The sequence below is a fragment of the Ceratotherium simum genome, chromosome 34 (genome assembly GCF_057802395.1).
Source record: "Ceratotherium simum simum isolate JZ-2026a chromosome 34, ASM5780239v1, whole genome shotgun sequence".
NCBI classification, from domain to species: Eukaryota; Metazoa; Chordata; class Mammalia; order Perissodactyla; family Rhinocerotidae; genus Ceratotherium; species Ceratotherium simum.
In genome coordinates this window covers 15,652,988-15,672,200 of record NC_141933.1, presented here as the reverse complement: position 1 = coordinate 15,672,200, position 19,213 = coordinate 15,652,988, and the positions used below count along the sequence as shown (strand labels likewise).

The 19,213-nt window shown below is 35.4% G+C and overlaps 1 protein-coding gene across 1 annotated transcript; it reads right to left on the bottom strand.

The window, feature by feature from the left end:
* Positions 1–8,925: 8,925 nt before the first annotated feature.
* LOC101396044 (olfactory receptor 5B3-like) lies at positions 8,926–9,867 on the bottom strand. Its single transcript, XM_004437391.3, has one exon. The coding sequence runs from the start codon at positions 9,862–9,864 to the stop codon at positions 8,926–8,928; it is 939 nt and encodes a 312-aa protein (XP_004437448.2). The 5' UTR covers positions 9,865–9,867.
* Between the last annotated feature and the right edge of the window lie 9,346 nt (positions 9,868–19,213).

The window sequence follows — 19,213 nt, the reverse complement described above, 5'->3', positions numbered from 1 at the left end:
CTGTTAATGTTTTTGGATCGAAAGTGAGTGTCTTCTACATGGCATATAATTGGATTATTTGTTTGTATCTATCCTTCCATTCTCTGTCTTTTGATTGGATTGTTTAAACCAACTACCTGAATAATAATTACTGACAAGGAGGGACTTACTTCTGTCATTTTGATATTAGTTTTCTCTATGTCTTATAGTTATTTATCCCTAATTTCCTGCATTACTGCCTTCTTTGGTGTTTAGGTCATATTTTTGCAGTGAAATACTTAAATTAGTTTCTCATTTCCTTTTGTGTATATTCTAAGCCTACTTTCTTTGTGGTTACCATTATACTTACCATCCTAAAGTTACAACACTCTAATTTGAATTTAAACTAGCTTAACTTCAAGAGCATATAAAAACTGTGCTCTTTTATAGCTCCATTCCCACTGCTTTCAGTTTTTGATGCCACAAAATTACATCTTTATATATTGTGTGCCAAAAAACATTAACTAATAATTTTTGCAAGTATTGGTCTCTTAAATTATGTAGAAAACAAGATTTGGATTTACAAAGCAAAGTTACAGTAATAGTACCTTCCAGATTAATAATTATTTTTTTCCTTTAAATATATGTCCCTTAAATCCTGTAGAAAACAATAATCGTAGTTAAAAACCATTGTTACAATAAAACTAGCTTTAATAATTGCCCACCTATTTACTTTTTTAAGACTTTTATTTCTCCATATGGTTTTAATTTACTGTCTAAAGTCCCTTCATTTCACCTTTGAAGACTCCCTTGAGCATGTCTTGCATGGCAAGTCTAGTGTTAGCAAACATCATCATTTTTTGTTGATCTGGGCATGCCTTAATTTCTGCCTCACTTTTTTTTTTTTTTTTAAATTTTTTGTTTATTGCAGTAACATTGGTTTATAACATTGTAAAAATTTCAGGTGTACATCATTGTACTTCTATTTCTGCATAGATTACATCATGTTCACCACCAAAATACTAATTACAACCCATCACCACACACATGTACCCAATTATCCCTTTCACCCTCCTCCCTCCCCCCTTCCCCTCTGGTAACCACCAATCCAATCTCTGTCCCTATGTGTTTGTTTATTGTTGTTATTATCTACTACTTAATGAAGGAAATCTTACGGTATTTGACCTTCTCCCTCTGACTTATTTCACTTTGCATCATGCCCTCAATGTCCATCCATGTTGTCACAACATCAAGGGACGAATGGATAAAAAAGCTGTGGTATATATATACCATGGAATACTACTCAGCCATAAGAAACGATGAAATCCAGCCATTTCTGCCTCACTTTTGAAGGACAGTTTTCCTGGATTAGAATTCTTGGTTGACAATTTTTTTCTTTCAGCAATTTGAATATGTCTGCTCATTGCCTTCTGGCCTCCAAAATTGCTGATGAGAAATATGCAGATAATATTTTTGAGGATGACTTTTATGTGATGATCTGCTTCTATCTTGCTGCTTTCAAGAGTCTCTGTGCACTTGAGAAGAATGTCTATTCTGTTGTTTTTGGATGGAATGTTCTATATATATCTATTAAGTTCATCTGAGGGTAAACCATATGTTAGGAAAAAAGACAAGCCTCAATAAATTTAATAAGATTGAAATCATATCAAGCATATTTTCCAACCACAATGCCATGAATCTAGAAATCAACTGTGAGAAAAAAGCTGGGAAAGTCACAAATATGTGGAGACTAAACAATATGCTATTGAACAGCCATTGAATTAATGAAGAAATCAAAGGAGAAATCAAAAATATCTGGAAAAAATGAACACGAAAACAGCATACCAGCTCTTATAGGATACATAAAAAACAGTAGTAAGAGGGAAATTTATAGAAATACAAGCCTATCTCAACAAACAAGAAAATTCACAAATAAGTAATCTTGTTTTTTAGGAAGATTTTCTCTGAGTTAACATCTGTTGGCAATCTTCCTCTCTATTTTTCCTTTTTTCCCCCCAAAGCCTCCGCTACAAAACTGTATATTCTAGTTGCAGGTTCAAATAAGTAATCTTAAACTACACCTAAAAGAATGAGAAAAAGAACAACAAACAAAGCTCCAAGTCAGTAGAAGCAGGGAAATAACAAAAATCAAAGCAGAAATAAATGAAATGGAGACTAAAAAAAAATACAAAGGATCAATGAAAGTAAGAGTTTGTTCTTTGAGAAGACAAACAAAATTGACAAACCCTTAGCCAGAATCACCCGGGAAAAAAGAAAGAAGACGCAAATAAATAAAATTAGAAATGAAAGAGGAGATATTACTATGGATACCACAGAAATAAAAGTTTTATGAGAGAATTCTATGAAAAGCTATATTCCAACAAATGGATAACTTACAAGAAATGGATAAATTCTTGAAATCATACAACCTCTGAAAACTGAATCAAGAAGAAGTGGAGAATTTGAATAGACTAATCACAATAGATTGAAATACTAATGAAAAACGTTCTAAAAAACAAATGTCCGGGACCAGACAGCTTCTCAGGTGAATTCTACCAAAAATTCAATGATTTAATACCTATCCTTCTCCAACTATTAGAAAATATTGAAGTGGACAGGATGCTTCATAATTCATTTTACGAAGCCAACATTACCCTGACATCAAAAACTGACAAGGACATCACAAAAATGAAAATTACAGACCAATATCACTGATGAACATAGAGGCAAAAATCCTCAACAAAATGTTGGCAAACTGAGTACAACAATACATTTATTTATTTATTTATTTGAGGAAGATCAGCCCTGAGCTAACATCCATGCTAATCCTCCTCTATTTGCTGAGGAAGACCGGCTCTGAGCTAACAAATATTGCCAATCCTCCTCCTTTTTTTTTCCCCCAAAGCCCCAGTAGATAGTTGTATGTCATAGTTGCACATCCTTCTAGTTGCTGTATGTGGGACACGGCCTCAGCATGGCCGGAGAAGCGGTGCGTCGGTGCGCGCCCAGATCTGAACCCAGGCCGCCAGCAGCAGAGCGCGCGCACTGAACCACCAAGCCACGGGGCCAGCTCCTACAGCAATATATTAAAAGGATCATTCACTATGATTCAAGTGGGATTTATTCCAGGGATGCAGGGATGGTTCAACATCCACAAATCAATTAATCTGATTCATCACATTAACAAAATGAGGAATAAAAATCACATCTCAATAGATGCAGAGAAAACATTTGACAATATCCAACATCCATTTATGATAAAAACCCTCGATAAAATAGGTATAGAAGGAAAGTACTTCAATATCTTAAAGGCCACATATGAGAAACCAAAAGCCAATATCCTACTTAACCATGGAAAATTGAAAGCCATCCCTCTGAGAAGAGGAACAAGACAAGGGTGCCCACTCTCACCACTCTTATTCAACATAGTACTGGAGGTTTTTGCCAGAGAAATTAGGCAAGAAAAAGAAATAAAAGGTATCCAGATTGGAAAAGAACAAGTAAAACTCTCATGTTTGTGGATAATGTGAGTCGATATATAAAGAAACCCAAAAGAATCCACCAGAAAACTATTAGACATAATTGACAGCTACAGCAAAGTTGCGGGGTCCAAAATCAACTTACAAAAATCAGTTGCATTTCTATACACTAATAACGAACTAGCAGAAAGAGAAGTCAAGAATACAATCCCATTTACAATCACAAGAAAAAGAATAAAATATCTAGGATTAAATTTAACCAAGGAGATGAAAGGCCTATACACTGAAAACTACGAGATTACTGGAGGAAATCGAAGAAGACATAAAGAAATGGAAAGATATTCTATGCTCCTGGATTGGAAGAATAAACATAGTTGAGATGTCCCTATTACCTAAAACAATCTACAGATTCAATGCAATCCCAATCAGAATCCCAATGACATTCTTCATGGAAATAGAGCAAAGAATCCTAAAATTCATATGGAACAACAAAAGATCCTGAATAGCCAAAGCAATCCTGAGAAAAAAGAACAGAGTTTGAGGCATCACAATCCCTGACTTCAAAATATGCTACAAAGCTATAGAAATCAAAACAGCATGGTAGTGGAAGAATAACAGATACACACAGATCAATGGAACGTAATTGATAGCCCAGAAATAAAACCACACATCTATGTACAGTTAATTTTCAGCAAGGCAGCCAAGAAAATACAACGGAGAAAGGAAAATCTCTTCCATAAATATGTTGGAAAAACCGGACAGCCACACGTGAAAGAATGAAAGTAGACCATTATCTTAAACCATCACAAAAATTAAACTCAAAATGGATTAAAGACTTGAATGTAAGACCTGAAATTCTAAAACTCCTAGAAAGAAACATAGGCACTACACTTTTTGACATTGATTTTTAGCAGTATCTTTTTGAATACCATGGCTACTCAGGCACAGGAAACACAAGAAGAAATAAACATATGGGACTACATTAGACTAAAAAGCTTCTGAAAAGCAAAAGAAACCATGAACAAAATGAAAACACAATTCACCAACTTGGAGAAAATATTTACAAATCTTATAGCCAACAAGGGATTAATTTCCAAAATATATAAAGAACACATAGAACTCAACAACAAAAAAGCAAACAACTCGATCAAAAAATGGACAGAGGATATGAGCAGACATTTTTCTAAAGAAGACATGCTAATGGCCAAAAGGCACATGAAAAGATATTCAACATCACTCATGATTAGGGAAATGCAAATCAAAACTGCAATGATGTATCACCTTACACCCGTCAGAATGGCTATAACTAACAAGATAAGAAATAGCAAATTTTGGAGGGGATGTGGAGAAAAGGGAAGCCTAATCCACTGCTGGTGGGAACGGAAACTGGTGCAGCCACTGTGGAAAATAGCATGGAGATTTCTCAAAAAATTAAAAATAGAAATACCAAATGATCCAGCTAACCCACTACTGGATATTTATCCAAAGAATGTGAAATCAACTATTTAAAGAGATTTATGCATCCCTATGTTCATCACAGCATTATTCACAATAACCAGGACATGGAAGCAGCACAAGTGCCCAACAACAAATGAATGGATAAAGAAGATGTGGTATATATATCCAATGGAATACTACTCAGCCATAAAAGAAGACAAAATTGTCCCATTTGCAACAACATGGATAGACCTTGAGGGTATTGTGTTAAGTGAAATAAGCCAGACAGAGAAAGACAAACACTGTATGATGTGACTCATATGTGGAAGATCAACAAACACATGGATAAGGAGAAAATCTTACTGGTTATCAGAGGGGAAGGTGGTGGGGGAGGTCGAAAGTGGTAAAAGGGCACATATGTATGGTGATGGATAAAAACCAGACTATTGGTGGAGAATGTGATGCAGTCTGCAGAAATTGGTATGTAATAATGTACACCTGAAATTTACACAATGTTATAAGCCAATATGACCTCAGTAAAGTAAATTTTAAAAATAGCTGACAAATACCTAAAATGTCATGGAATCCAGAAAAGATATGAATATTTTGATTAATAAAAGCCTCACATACTTTTACAATCCTTTTTCTTTTTCTAACAGACTTTATTTTTAAAATAGTTTTAGGTTCACAGCAATATTAAGCAGTAGGGACAGAGATTTCCCATACAACCCTTGTCCCAACTTGTGCATAGATTCCCTCATTATCAAGATTCCCCACCAGAGTGGTACGTTTGATACAACTGATGAACCTACATTGGCACATCATTATCACCTAGAATCCATAGTTTACCAGAGGGTTCACTCTCGGTGTTGTACATTCTACGGGTTTTGGCAAAATTATAATGACATATATCTACCATTACAGTATCATACGGAATAGTTTCACTACCCTAAAAATCTTCTGTGCTCTGCTTATTTACAATCCTTTTTAAATGTATTTTGTTGAGTTCTCTTTGATCATCTCTTTATATGACAAAGACCTTGCAATAGCATTTTCTATAATGAAAAATAGAAAGATAATTCTGTCTTTAGTGATTGTTTGAATTTTTAAAATTATGTTTGGTAGTTTAGGAAAGTTTCTTTCAACTTCACAACTTGTTATTGATAATATTGTGTAAAGTTTTGACTGCTGTCAAATTTGGAAAACTTCTCTGGGGGAGAACTTTCATTTTGACTAAGATTTGATGAGAATAAAATCTTCCACTTACGATATTAAAAAAAAAAGACTCTCTCTTTGGCTTTAACTTTTGAAAGGTTGATTAAAATGTGTGGTTCTCTTTCAGTTCATCTTACTTGGAGATTTTTGAGCTTCTTGGATGTTTACATTCATATCTTTCATTAAATTTGGGAAGTTTTAAGCCATTATTTTTCAAATGGTCTCTCTGTCCCTTACTCTCTTCTCCTTCTGGGACTCCCACAATGTGTGTGTTGATCTGCTTGATGGTGTGCCTCAGGTCTGTAGGCACCATCTGCTTTTCTTCTATCATTTCCTCTGTTCCTCAGAATCAATAATCTCCATTGTCCGATCTTCAAGTGGCTGATTCTTCCTTCTGCCTGCTCAAATCTTCCTTTAAATCCCTCTAGTGAATTTTTTATTTTAGCTATTGTACTGTTTACCTCCATAATTTCTTTTGGGTTTCTTTTAATGTTTTCTATCTCTTTATTGATATTTCCATTTTATTCATGCATCATGTTCTTGACTTTCTCTACAATTTCATTTAGTTCTTTGAGCATTTTTAAGACAATTGTTTCAAAATCTTTACCTAGTAATCTGTAATCATGTTTTTTTCAGGGACAGTTTTTGTTGATTTATTTTTTTTCCTTGAATTGGACATACTTTTCTGTTTCTTTGTATGTCTTATGATTTTTTGTTTAAAAATGGGCATTTGAATCTAATAACATGGTAATTCTGGAAATCAGATTCTCCCCCTTTCCCTAATGTTTGATCTTTTCTGTTATTATTATTATTTTTTTGATTGTTGTAGACTGTCTCTGTGCTAAAGATCAGCCTGAAATATAAACTTAAGGTCTTCTGATGTCTTTTTCCTGGACATGTATGGTCACTTTCTAATTGTCTCCATACATTCCGTTTATTTTTAATCTCCTAGGCTGTAGTGTCTGGCTCCCACACAGGGAAAACAAGAGAAAAATGAAGAGTGGAATTAAAAAAGGCACTATTGCTTTAAATCCCCTGGAAGTCACTTCAGCTAAAGGAGTGAGACTTGAAACAATAAGGGAAGATGAAACAACAGGGCTGCCTACCTCTTTGTTTGCACCTCTGTGAACAGAAGCAGCAATCAAAGCATAAATTCCCAGTATTTGGAGAACAGAGTCCTTTTTGCCCACCCTGTCTCTTGCAAGCTGTGTGCAAGCTTCTCCAGGAACAGATGCACAGCTGCTTGCCACATGGCTGAGGGTGGGAAATGGGTGGCTACTACTGCGCTAAGAGCTAAAAATGACCAAAATTAACCACAATTTATCATCCAAATCTTCCCCTTGAAGCTGCTAGCCTTCAACAGACTCTAGAGTTCCCAAATAGTTACATCAGACAGATTCTGCCAGTGTAGCTATCCAGGTGAGGAGACGGATTCCTGGTGCTGCCTCTTCCAGCATCTTCCCAGAATGCTATCCTGTCTAACTCCTTCCTAGAAGAATATATGAAATTTTCTTTAGGGCACACACAGAAAATTCAGGATAACCTCCCAATCTTAAAATTCTTAATTTAATCACATTTGAATAGTTACCTTTTGGCATATAAATTAGTATTTACAGGTACCAGGGATTAGGTCATAGGTCTTTTGGCAGGCTATTTTTAGCCTGTCACAAGATTATATAGAAATATCCTGTGCTATCTTCTGTAACCTAACATAGTGGTAAAATTAAAGAATCATTTAAAATTAATAATTAGAAATGGTTCCAAGAAGAGAAACGTTATCATGAAGACTGAAATGAATATTTGTGTTGAACTATACTGGCCCATATGTACCACCATAAGAATCTTAACACATTCAAGCACAATCTTACAAATATTGAGATATTTCAGTCTCTTATTTAATACAGATTACAAATTAGACATGAGTGTATATTTGTGTGAGTAGATTTTATCTAATATTGAATTCCTTGAGAATCAAAACTAAAAACAAAGATTTTGCGTTATACTAGCATATTGAGTGCATATTGTCTTTATTACTAAAAGGTACTGTCATATTTATATTTATATGGACATTTAGAATAATTTCAGTTAATTATAATTTGTATATATACAGAAATTTTCCAATTGAAAAATGTTATTTTTCCTCCATTTTTCTTGTACTCTGGCTCTTTTATTCTTTTGAAAATTGTAACGTGAACATATTGATTGTATAAAATAGCTCAACATGACATAACAATTTATTTAAGGTGCTGTATTTATGTATCTCTAGATAAAATGTGTCAACTAAAAAGCAAACACTTTCATTTAAAAGTTTATCACTTTATTTTCAAGTTAGGACCCTTTGAACACTTATTCAACAAAAAATAATAAATAATATTAAACATAAATTAGTGTTCTAACACTCTTATTAATTACATAAATTATTAAAATAAAAAACTAGCCACATTCCGTGACATATGGCAGATTTCCCACTCCCACATATAAGCACCCACGTGAGGCACATGCAGGCATTTCTGTTCATGGACTTGTTTGTGCTTTGCTTTACACATATGTTTATAATGGCATGCAGTAGAGGAAAAGCATGTAGAATGGATGAATGAGTCAAATATCCTTAAAAAGGCTTTTGACAAGATGTCTTATGATTCACTTTAGCCATTCTCATCCAGGTATTATATTTCTCAGCATAATTTTTCCCTCTTTGTAGACAACAAACTTTTGAAGAGGAAAGAGTATCATTTCAGAAAATTAACTTCAGTGTGGGCCTTAAAATATCATTTACTGAATGGAAAAGTTCTGAGAGAAATGAAACTAGGTCACTGTGTGTCCTACGACATTAAAATCACAAACCTGAAGACAATTTTGCCTCCAAAAGAAACTTTTTGAATGCACTTTTGACTTCCTTATTCCTCAGGCTATAGACCACAGTGTTGAGCATGGGGATGATCATACTATAGAACACAGATGTTGTTTTGTCTGTGTCCATGGAATGACTGGAGCTGGGCTGTAAGTACACGAAGATAATAGTTCCATAGAAGATGGAGACTGCAGTGAGGTGGGAGGCACAAGTGGATAAAGCCTTCTGGTATCCTGCAGATGAGTGCATCTTTAGGATTGTGATAAATATGAATAGGTAGGATATCAAGATAATCAGGAGAGCAAAAAAGACATTGAAGCTGGCTACATAAATAAGAACCAGCTCACTCACATGCCTATCAGAGCAAGACAGAGCCATGACTGCTGGAATATCACAGAAAAAATGATGGACCACATTGGACATACAGAAAGAGAGACGGAATGTGTTCCCAATGTAGATGGAGGCATTCAGGAAGCCACAGACATAGCAGCCTAGGATCAGACGTGCACACACACTTGTCGTCATGGTGGTGGTGTAATGTAGGGGTTTGCACACTGCTGCGTAGCGATCATAGGCCATTGATGCCAAGATAAAATTTTCCATGGTGGCAAAGGCTGCAAAAAAGAACATCTGAGCAGCACATGCATTGTAGGAGATGACCTTGCCTACTGTAATAAACCCAGCCATGACTGTGGGAGTGACAGCTGAAGAGTAACACAAGTCTACCAGAAACAAGTTACTGAGAAAATAATACATGGGAGTATGTAGATGAGAGTCCTTGAGAATCAACAGGATCATCCCTAGGTTTCCCACCACACTGATAAGATAAATGAGAGTGAACATCATAAAGAGGGGGATCTGAAGCTCTGGGATATTGGTTAGTCCTAGAAGGATGAACTGTGTCACTTGTGTCCTGTTGTCCATTGAAGTTATTTGTGAATCATGAGATGTCCTGTAGCAAGGTGAAATAAAGGACAAGGGTGTTAAGTGGATTAGAGATTACAATGAAATTGAAATGTTTATATACCATGTGCATTATTTCATTACAGCAATAATATATATTTCAAGATTCTCCATATCTAGAGCATAAGCTTAACCAGAAAATTTAATAAACTAGTTATCTATAGAGTTAAAAACTGTTGAATTGGAAGAATATTAATAGATCATCTCCCCAGTTTTTAATTTTTTTATATTTGTAAACTGAGATTTGCTAAATTGAATGACTTGTCCAAGATGATATATCTGGGATGGTATATCTCTGCCAATTCAGTTTTTCCTATCGTAACAACAGCTTACACAACTGTGTTGCTCATTTGCTAGGACTGCTCTAAACATTTTACATGTTTATCCATTGATTCTTCTCATCAATATTATGAGGTTGTATAGTTTTTACTCTAATTTAAATTCTGAGGCACAGGATGTTGAGAAATTTATTCATGTTTACACAATTATTCATGGCAAGTCAAACTTTGGATCCAAGTAGAGTGGTCCCTGAGTAAAACGGTATTAGTTGAATTTAAATAAAATTAAATTAACTCAATTTGCAACTATTCATTGTCTCCATTGGTCCCAACTCAGTGCTTGGGGTTTCACAGTGAAGCAACTGAGGCTTAAATGCATAGTGTGTGTGGTGACATACCTGGAGCAGTAGGGACATGTACAACCAGCAGAGGCAATTCTGAGGGGAAAGCATAGCATCAGATATAGAGCTCGGGCTCTGGGATGAGGTGCATATCAGCTGTACCATTCACTACCTAGGAGTCATTAATCCTAACCTAACTCACTTGAACCTAATTTTCTCCATCTACAAATTGAAGATACTAATGAGATCTAACTCAAGATATTATTGTAAGAATTAAATAAGACAATTCATTAAAAAAACAATGAGTAAAATGTTTGGTGTTTAGCATAGCCTGATTAGTGTTAGCTATAATATTATTTTTAGGATGGAAAGACAGCTTCTATGTTGGTTTGGAAAAAGTGGGTGGTAACATGCAGGGCTTCAGGTGTGAGTGTTTTGAAGTCTTATAGCCTCCTTCTTCAATTTACTTTTCCTCACACCATAGGGCCACAAGGTTTTCTCTGCCTTTCAGGATCTTTCATTCTGTCCTTGCTCCACTCATACAATTGGCTGCTTTAGCCCTTCCATGTAGCCATTATGTTTTCCTAATTTTTTCCTTGAAATTTATCTTTTAATTTGCATTGAAAGAGTCTCCTTTTCTTAAACTCCTTCTTTCTTGATTACTGTCATACTGCATTTGAATCACAGAGAGGGAGGGTGAAAGTTCATAGTTTGCGGCTTGCCTTTGACCTGCAGATACTTTTTTTTTTTTTGGCAAACTCCATGTTGCTCAATATTTTATATGAATCTAGTCATGTGTAGGAACAGTATTTTAATTCTTTTTATTTGAATCTGAATCCTTACGAAGGGCAGCCATCCAATGCTGACTATTATTTCCTCCTGAACCTTTGGCAACTTCACTTTACAAGCCTAGCCCATGAAGGCTTTGTGTTTGCCCATCTTAACATACACAACCACTTTTAACATATACTATGTGCTACTACCAATGTTAAGAGATTTATATATAAAAATGTGTGTGTGTATGTGTAAAGTAGATAGTATTCTTATTCTCATTTTACCATTAAAGAATTGAGGATTTGCGAAGTTATGTAACGCCCTACAATTACACAGCTAGTATGAGGATTTAAACTCATTTTTGACCCAATCAGCAGCCTGTGTAATAGCCACAGCACTGTCAACTTGTGTAGCTATGCCAGAAATAATAAGGATGAAATTCTGGGGAAAATGTAAAGTGAAATTTGGATCTTTCTATTTCACTTTCTTCCCTTTTGTAGTTTAATGAAGTGTCATTTCACTCTCCTGGTTTTTATTTTTCCTCCAATAAGAGGCTAACAGAGTGAACAAGAGAAAATTACCACCTAATCATAGCATCACCTATACCATGTTTTATTAACCTTTTTAGAGGAGCAGCGTAATGATGTTTCATAAGTATCATTTAACTTTCTGCGATGGAAGTTTTGACATTTACTCCCCAGATTCACCTCAGTTGTTTTTTGTTTTGTTTTATTTTGTTTTTACTGTGGAAGAAGAGCCCTGAGCTAACATCTTTGCCAATATTCCTCTATTTTTTACATGTGGGTTGCCACCACGGCATGGCTGACAAGTGGTGTAGGTCTGCTCTTGGGATCTGAACCCACAAACCTGGGCCACCAAAGCAGAGCACACCGAACCTAACCACTACACCACGGGACCTCCCTTTACCTCAGTTTTTAAGGAAAATGTTCAAAACATCTATTTCTGTGCTCAATAAATCATAGTAGGTGTACTTAACCCACTGCTTTTGCATGAATTACAGCTTTCACTAAAAGCATATATTGAATATAGAAGCTTACCTTGTTGCTTGAAAACAAGTGACAGTCAATCCTAAACGATATGTTTAAAGTAAAAAATTCAGCCATGGAATAATGTATAAATACTGTTAAGGAAGCTCACTCAAATATGGTCAAAAGTTCCACAGTCTCTAAGGCAGAGAACAACGGAGGAAAGAACATTAACATGAGTTCAGGTTTTAAATCTATCCTGCATTGTTTCTGTGTCCTTGGAGGGGCCACTTACCTGTAAAATGAACATAATAAAGTTACTTCTCCCACATAGTCCACAGAATCGTAAATAGCAAATAAGGAATTGCCTATAAAACAACTTGGTGAGGTGAGGTATTATTATTTTAAAGTCATGCAATATAATTTTTACCTTGGAGTGTTTCCTTAGCCATGGCTGCAGGCTCATAGGTAATCTTAAGATCAAGAGAAGGCCTGCATGTGCAAACAACTATCAACATTCAGATGAATAAGAGATGATGAGAGAGGCTAGCACAAAAGTCTGGTCCTTCTGAAATAAAGTCACCTGGAGTCATGCTAGACTTCCGAGGCTAATATATGGGAACTCAGAGTGAATTATAGAGACGTAGACCTCTCAGGAGACGCCCCCCCATGAGAACATTTACAGCTTCTAGTCCCACTTTCCTAGGGAAGAAGTAATTAAACTGCCTGGGGGACCAAGTTGGATATTTTGAGTGTGGAAATATATTTTTGTATTGTTATTTCATATTATTTTTATTTTTAATTAAAATGTAAGTAACAAACAGTAATATGTACGCTTTTTAATTTATAGTTCTAATAATTTGATCATTAATTTGTATGTATAGTCATGTAACCACTACCACAATCACCTGTAATGAATTTCCCTGAGATCCTTTGTCATCAACCCATCAACCCATCAACCCACGGACCCTCATGACCACTGAACCATTTTTTTTCCCATATAATTTGCATTTGCAAGAATTTCCTTAACTTGGGGCTGGCCCGGTGGCATAGCGGTTAAATTGGCACACTCTGCTTTGGTGGCCTGGGGTTCACAGGTTCAGATCCTGGGTGCAGGCCTATGTACTGCTCATCAAGCCATGCTGTGGCAGCTTCCCACATATAAAATAGAGAGGAAGATTGGCACGGATGTTAGCTCAGCAACAATCTTCCTCAAGCAAAAGGAGGAGGATTGGCAACAGATGTTATCTCAGGGCCAATCTTCCTCACAAAAATAAATAAATAAACAAATAAATAAATAAAAATAAACAAATATAAATAAATAAATAAATAAATAAATACCACATCTTCTTTATCCATTCATCCCTTGATGGGCACTTAGGTTGCTTCCAAGTCTTGGCTATTGTGAATAACGCTGCAATGAACACAGGGGTGCATGTACCTTTGCAAATTGGTGTTTTCAAGTTCTTTGGATAAATACCCAACAGTGGAATAGCTGGATCATATGGTAGTTCTATCCTTGCTTTTTTGAGGAATCTCCATACTGTTTTCCATAGTGGCTGCACCAGTTTGCACTCCCACCAGCAGTGTATGAGAGTTCCCTTCTCTCCACATCCTCTCCAACACATGTTGTTTCCTGTCTTGTTAATTATAGCCATTCTGACGGGCGTGAGGTGATATCTCATTGTAGTTTTGATTTGCATTTCCCTGATAGTAAATAAGTCAGAGGGAGAAGGTCAAATACCGTATGATTTCCTTCATTAAGTAGTAGATAACAACAACAATAAACAAGCACATAGGGACAGAGATTGGATTGGTGGTTACCAGAGGGGAAGGGGGGAGGGAGGAGGGTGAAAGGGATAATTTGGTACATATGTGTGGTGATGGGTTGTAATTAGTATTTTGGTGGTGAACATGATGTAATCTATGCAGAAATAGAAGTACAATGATGTACACCTGAAATTTTTACAATGTTATAAACCAATGTTACTGCAATAAACAAAAAATTAAAAAAATAAAATAAATAAATAAATAAATAAATAAGAATGTCCTTAACTAGAATGCTAGAATACATAGTCTCTGAATCTTTCACTTAGAATAATTCAAATGAGGTCCATCCATTTTGTTAACTGTATTTATTTGGAACTTTTAAATTGCAAAGTAGTATTCCATAATATGAACTTTATAGATTGTTTTTTTCTTTCCTCAGTTGAGGACCTTTTGTGTTTTTTCCAGTGTCGGGTGATTATAAATAAAGCTGATATAAACATTGGCTAAAATTTTTGTGTGAACATATGTTTTTATTTCTTTTGAGTAAATGTCTAGGAGTTGGATTGCTTGGTCACTTGGTAAATATACTTAGTTGAATAGAAACTGCTAAACCGTTTATGGAACTGGTGCTACCATCTTGCATTCCCAACAGCAGACACATTTCAATTTCTTCACATTTTTGCAGCACTTACTACATTAAATTTTTAAAATTAAATTAAAATTTTATTTTCTTTTCATTTCTTCTCTTTCTCAAAGATGTCTCAATAAGTCTCCTTAGCAAAATCTTTTTTTAATTCCACTTGCCTTACCACCACAGTTATGGTCTAGAAGTTTTTTTTTTGGTTTTTGTTTTGGCAAAGAAGATAAATTCATTCTTTCCTCTACATAGTATCCTCTGAGCCCACACTCCCAAGCAGAATTAGTATACATTTCTGATTGCAGGCATGTGTAGCAGTCACAGGTTTGTTCTGTGTACAAATGTGGCTTGGCTTCAGATCTGGTAAGTGATTTACCCTCATCAAACTTCAGTTTCTCATCTGGAAGGAAAGAGATAATAATATCATGCCATCCTCATAGGATTCTTGGAAGATTATCATAATACATAAATACAAAGTAGAGAATAATTTCTAGCATATATGGCATGCTCTGTAAGGTTAAATAGTAATATTCCATTATTTATAAACATTGATAAAGTATGAGTCACATAAATAGTGATGTTCAAATATTCCATCTTCTTCCCCACAGGTGCCTGCTCGTTATAGGTAGGTGACACATATATTAGTTATAGACAATGGATGTAGAAAGAATTAATATGTGTCATTTCTGGGTGGATTGAAACGTACACGTTACTCTCTTGTTATCTTTCTCCTGCCATAATGATTGAGGAGGCTTCATATTCAAGCAGGTGCAGCTATAGATAGTGAAGCCTCCACCAGCCTTGAGTGATCACATAGAGAGAGCTTTACATTTTGCCAGACACCCGTGTGATGGATATGTGTAGTAACATAAGTGAGAAACAACTCTTTAGGGATCCGAATAATGGTCCACAAACATATAAGGTCCTAATCCTTGGAATCTGTATATATTACCAATGGCTTTATAATTGTAATTCAGTTAAGGGTATTAAGATGGGAGATTTACCTGGATTATTTAGTGGGCCCTAAATAATCAATGTTCTTATAACAGAGAGGCAGTAAAAATTACAGTTTAGCATATTTCAAGGGCCCATTCCTTTATGAAAACACTGAAAAAATCAGACAAAAGCTCTCAGAACCAAGTTTTTTAGAACTCTGGAAAGTAGTCAAAGGTTTACAAATGAGTGCTGGATCAAGAAAAAGATGACCTGGTGCCAGCCCAGTGGCATAGTGGTTAAGTTCATGTGACCCACTTTTGTAGCCCGGGGTTTGCAGATTTGGATCCCAGGTGTGGACCTGTGCACTGCTTATCAAGCCAAGCTGTGGCAGGCATCCCACACGTAAAGTAGAGGAAGATGGGCACGGATGTTAGTCCAGGGTCAATCTTCCTCAGCAAAAAGATGAGGACTGGCAACAGATGTTAGCTCAGGGTTAATCTTCCTCAAAAAAAAGACAGAAAGTAAAAGATGACCTAAATGTGGTGTTTAAGGAAATCTCTCTCAAACAGCTACCTGACAAAAAGTAAAACTGTAGAGACATCAGAGACCACACTTGACGAAGAATAAAGTCTTCAAAAATATTTTAGGAAACTCACTAAACAAACAACTACGATCTACTGCAAAGAACAAGAAAAAAACTTGGGAAGAAGGAAGAATCTGATTTTCACAGTTATAAATCTATAGTAATCAAAATCTCCAGTTTTTGACAAAAACTAAGGGACCTGCAAAGAAACAGTAAGGTACATACCATTCATAGAAAAAAACAAAATTGAGAGAAACTCTCTCTGAAAAAGCACAGATATTATTACAAAACAAAGATTTTAAATAAAGTATATTAAATATTTTTAAAGAGCTAAAAGATTATTGGATGTACAATGAAAGCAAACTAGGAAAATAAATTTTCTTCAAATAGGGAGTGCCAATAAAGTGCCAAAAATGGAAAATATTTTTTCATACAAGTAGAAGCTGGAGAAGTTTGTCACCACTAGATTGATCTTACAAGAAATACAAAAGGACTTCATTAAGCTGAAACAGAAGGATGCTAATTAGGAACAGGGACATATGAAAGTATAAGTCTCACTGGTTTAGGTAAATATATAGTAAAATTCAGAATACTTTAATGTTGTAATTGTGGTGGGTAAATCACTTATAACTCTATATGAAGGTTAAAAGACAAAAGTCAGGGGCCGGCCCGGTGGTGCAAGTGGTTAAGTGCGCATGCTCCACTGCAGCAGCCCAGGGTCCCCCGATTCAGATCCCGGGCGCGCACCGACACACTGCTTGGCAAGCCATGCTGTGGCAGTGTCCCGTATAAAGTGGAGGGAGATGGACACGGAGGTTAGCCCAGGGCCAGTCTTCCTCAGCAAAAAAAGAGGAGGATTGGCAGATGTTAGCACAGGGCTGATCTTCCTCACACACACCCACACAAATACAAAAGTCAAAAAAATGATAACTACGCTAATTTGTTAATGAACGCACAAGGTAAAAAACATAAAATGTAGAGGGCGGAGTATGAAAATATAGAGTTTCAGTGTTTTGATGTTATTATCAGCTTAAAATAGACTGTGATAAATATAAAATGTTTTTTGAAAACTGCATGGTAACCACAATGCAAAAGCCTATTGTAGATGCAAAAAAGATAAAGAGAAAGGAACCTAAACATAACATTACAGAAAGTCATGAAATCACAAAGGAAAAGAGCAAAAGGAGAAGAAAGGGACAAAGAAATTACAAAACAACCAGAAAACAATTAACAAAATGGCAATAGTAAGTCCAAACATAGCAATAATAACTTTAAATATAAATGTGCTAAATTCTCCAGTCAAAAGATGTAGAGTGGCTATATGGATAAAAAAACAGATCCAACTATGTGATGCCTAAAAGAGACACCCTACAGATTTAAGGACACATAAAGACTGAAAGTAAAGGATGGAAAAAAACATTCCATGCAAATGGAAGCCAAAGGAAAGCAGAGGCAGCTGTACTTTTATAAGACAAAATAGAGTTTAACTTAAAAAATATCAAACAAGACAAAGATGGTCATTATATAATGATAAAGGGGTTACTTAATAAAGAGGATATAACAATTGTAAATATATATGAACCCAACATAGGAACACCAAAATATACACACCAATATTAACAGACCTGAAGTAAGACATAGAAAACAATAGAATAATAGTAAGGACTTCAATACCTACTTTCAACAAGGGAAAGGTCATTCAGACAGAAAATCAATAAGGAGACATTGGGCTTAAACTACACATTACGCCAGATGTGCTTCACAGATATTTACAGAAATTTCCATCCAACAGAAGTACAATATACATTCTTCCCAAGACACATTGAACCTTCTCCAGGATAGATCATTGTTTGGACACGTTAGAAAACTGGAACATTCACAAATATGTGGAGATCAAACATGTTACTGAACAACCAATGGGTCAAAGAAGAAATCAAAAGAGAAGTACAAAATATATATTTTGACAAATTAAAGAGCAAATGTAACATACCAAACATGCTTATGGGTTTCAGTAAGAGCAGTTCTAAGAGGAAGTTCACAGCAATAAATGCCTACCTTTTAAGGCAAATGCCTGTCTTTTAAGAAAAAAAAAGACTTCAATAAATAGTATAACTTTACATCTCAATGAACTAGAAAAAGAACAACCTAAGACCTAAGTGAGTAGAAGGAAAGAAATAATAGAGATGAGAGGGGAAATAAATGATATAGATACTAAAAGGAAAACAGAAAAGATCAATTAAAGTAAGAGCTGGTTTTTTGAGAAGATAAATAAAATAGACAAATATTTAGCTAGACTTAACAAGGAAAATAGAAAGAGGATTCAAATAAATATAATTAGAAATGAAATAGGAGACATTATAACTAATACTATACACAGACAAAAGATCATAAAAGACTACTATGAACAATTATACACCAACAAATTGGAAAACCTAGAAGAAATTTCTAGAAACATAAAACCTACTAACATTGAATAATTAAGAAGTAGGAAATCCTTTCAATTACTAGAAAGGAGATTGAATCAGTAATCAAAAACCTCCCAACAAACGAAAGTCCAGGACTAGATTGCATCACTGCTGAGCTCTACCAAACACTTAAAGAAGAATTAATACCAATCCTTCTCAAACTCTTCCAGAAATTTGAAGAGGAGGGGCCACTTCTAAACTCATTTTATGAGGCCAGTATTATGCTAATTCCAAAACCAGACAAAGACACTAGAGGAAGAGAAAACTACAGGCAATATCCTTGATGAATACAGATAAAAAAATCTTCAACAAAACATAAGGAAGCAAAATTTAACAATCAATCAAAAGGATCATTGGGTGGCCAGCCGTGTGGCCTAGTGAATAAGGTAGGTGTGCTCTGCTTTGGCAGCTCAGATTTGGTTCTCAGTCACAGATATACACGTCATTGGTGGCCATGATGTGGCGATGACCCACACACAAAATGGAGGAAGATTGCACAGATGTTCACTCAGTGCGAGTCTTCCTCACCAAAAAAAAAAA

Excerpts from the sequence above, each read along its gene's own strand:
- LOC101396044 (XM_004437391.3), bottom strand. The coding sequence starts at position 9,864 with ATGGACAACAGGACACAAGTGACACAGTTCATCCTTCTAGGACTAACC.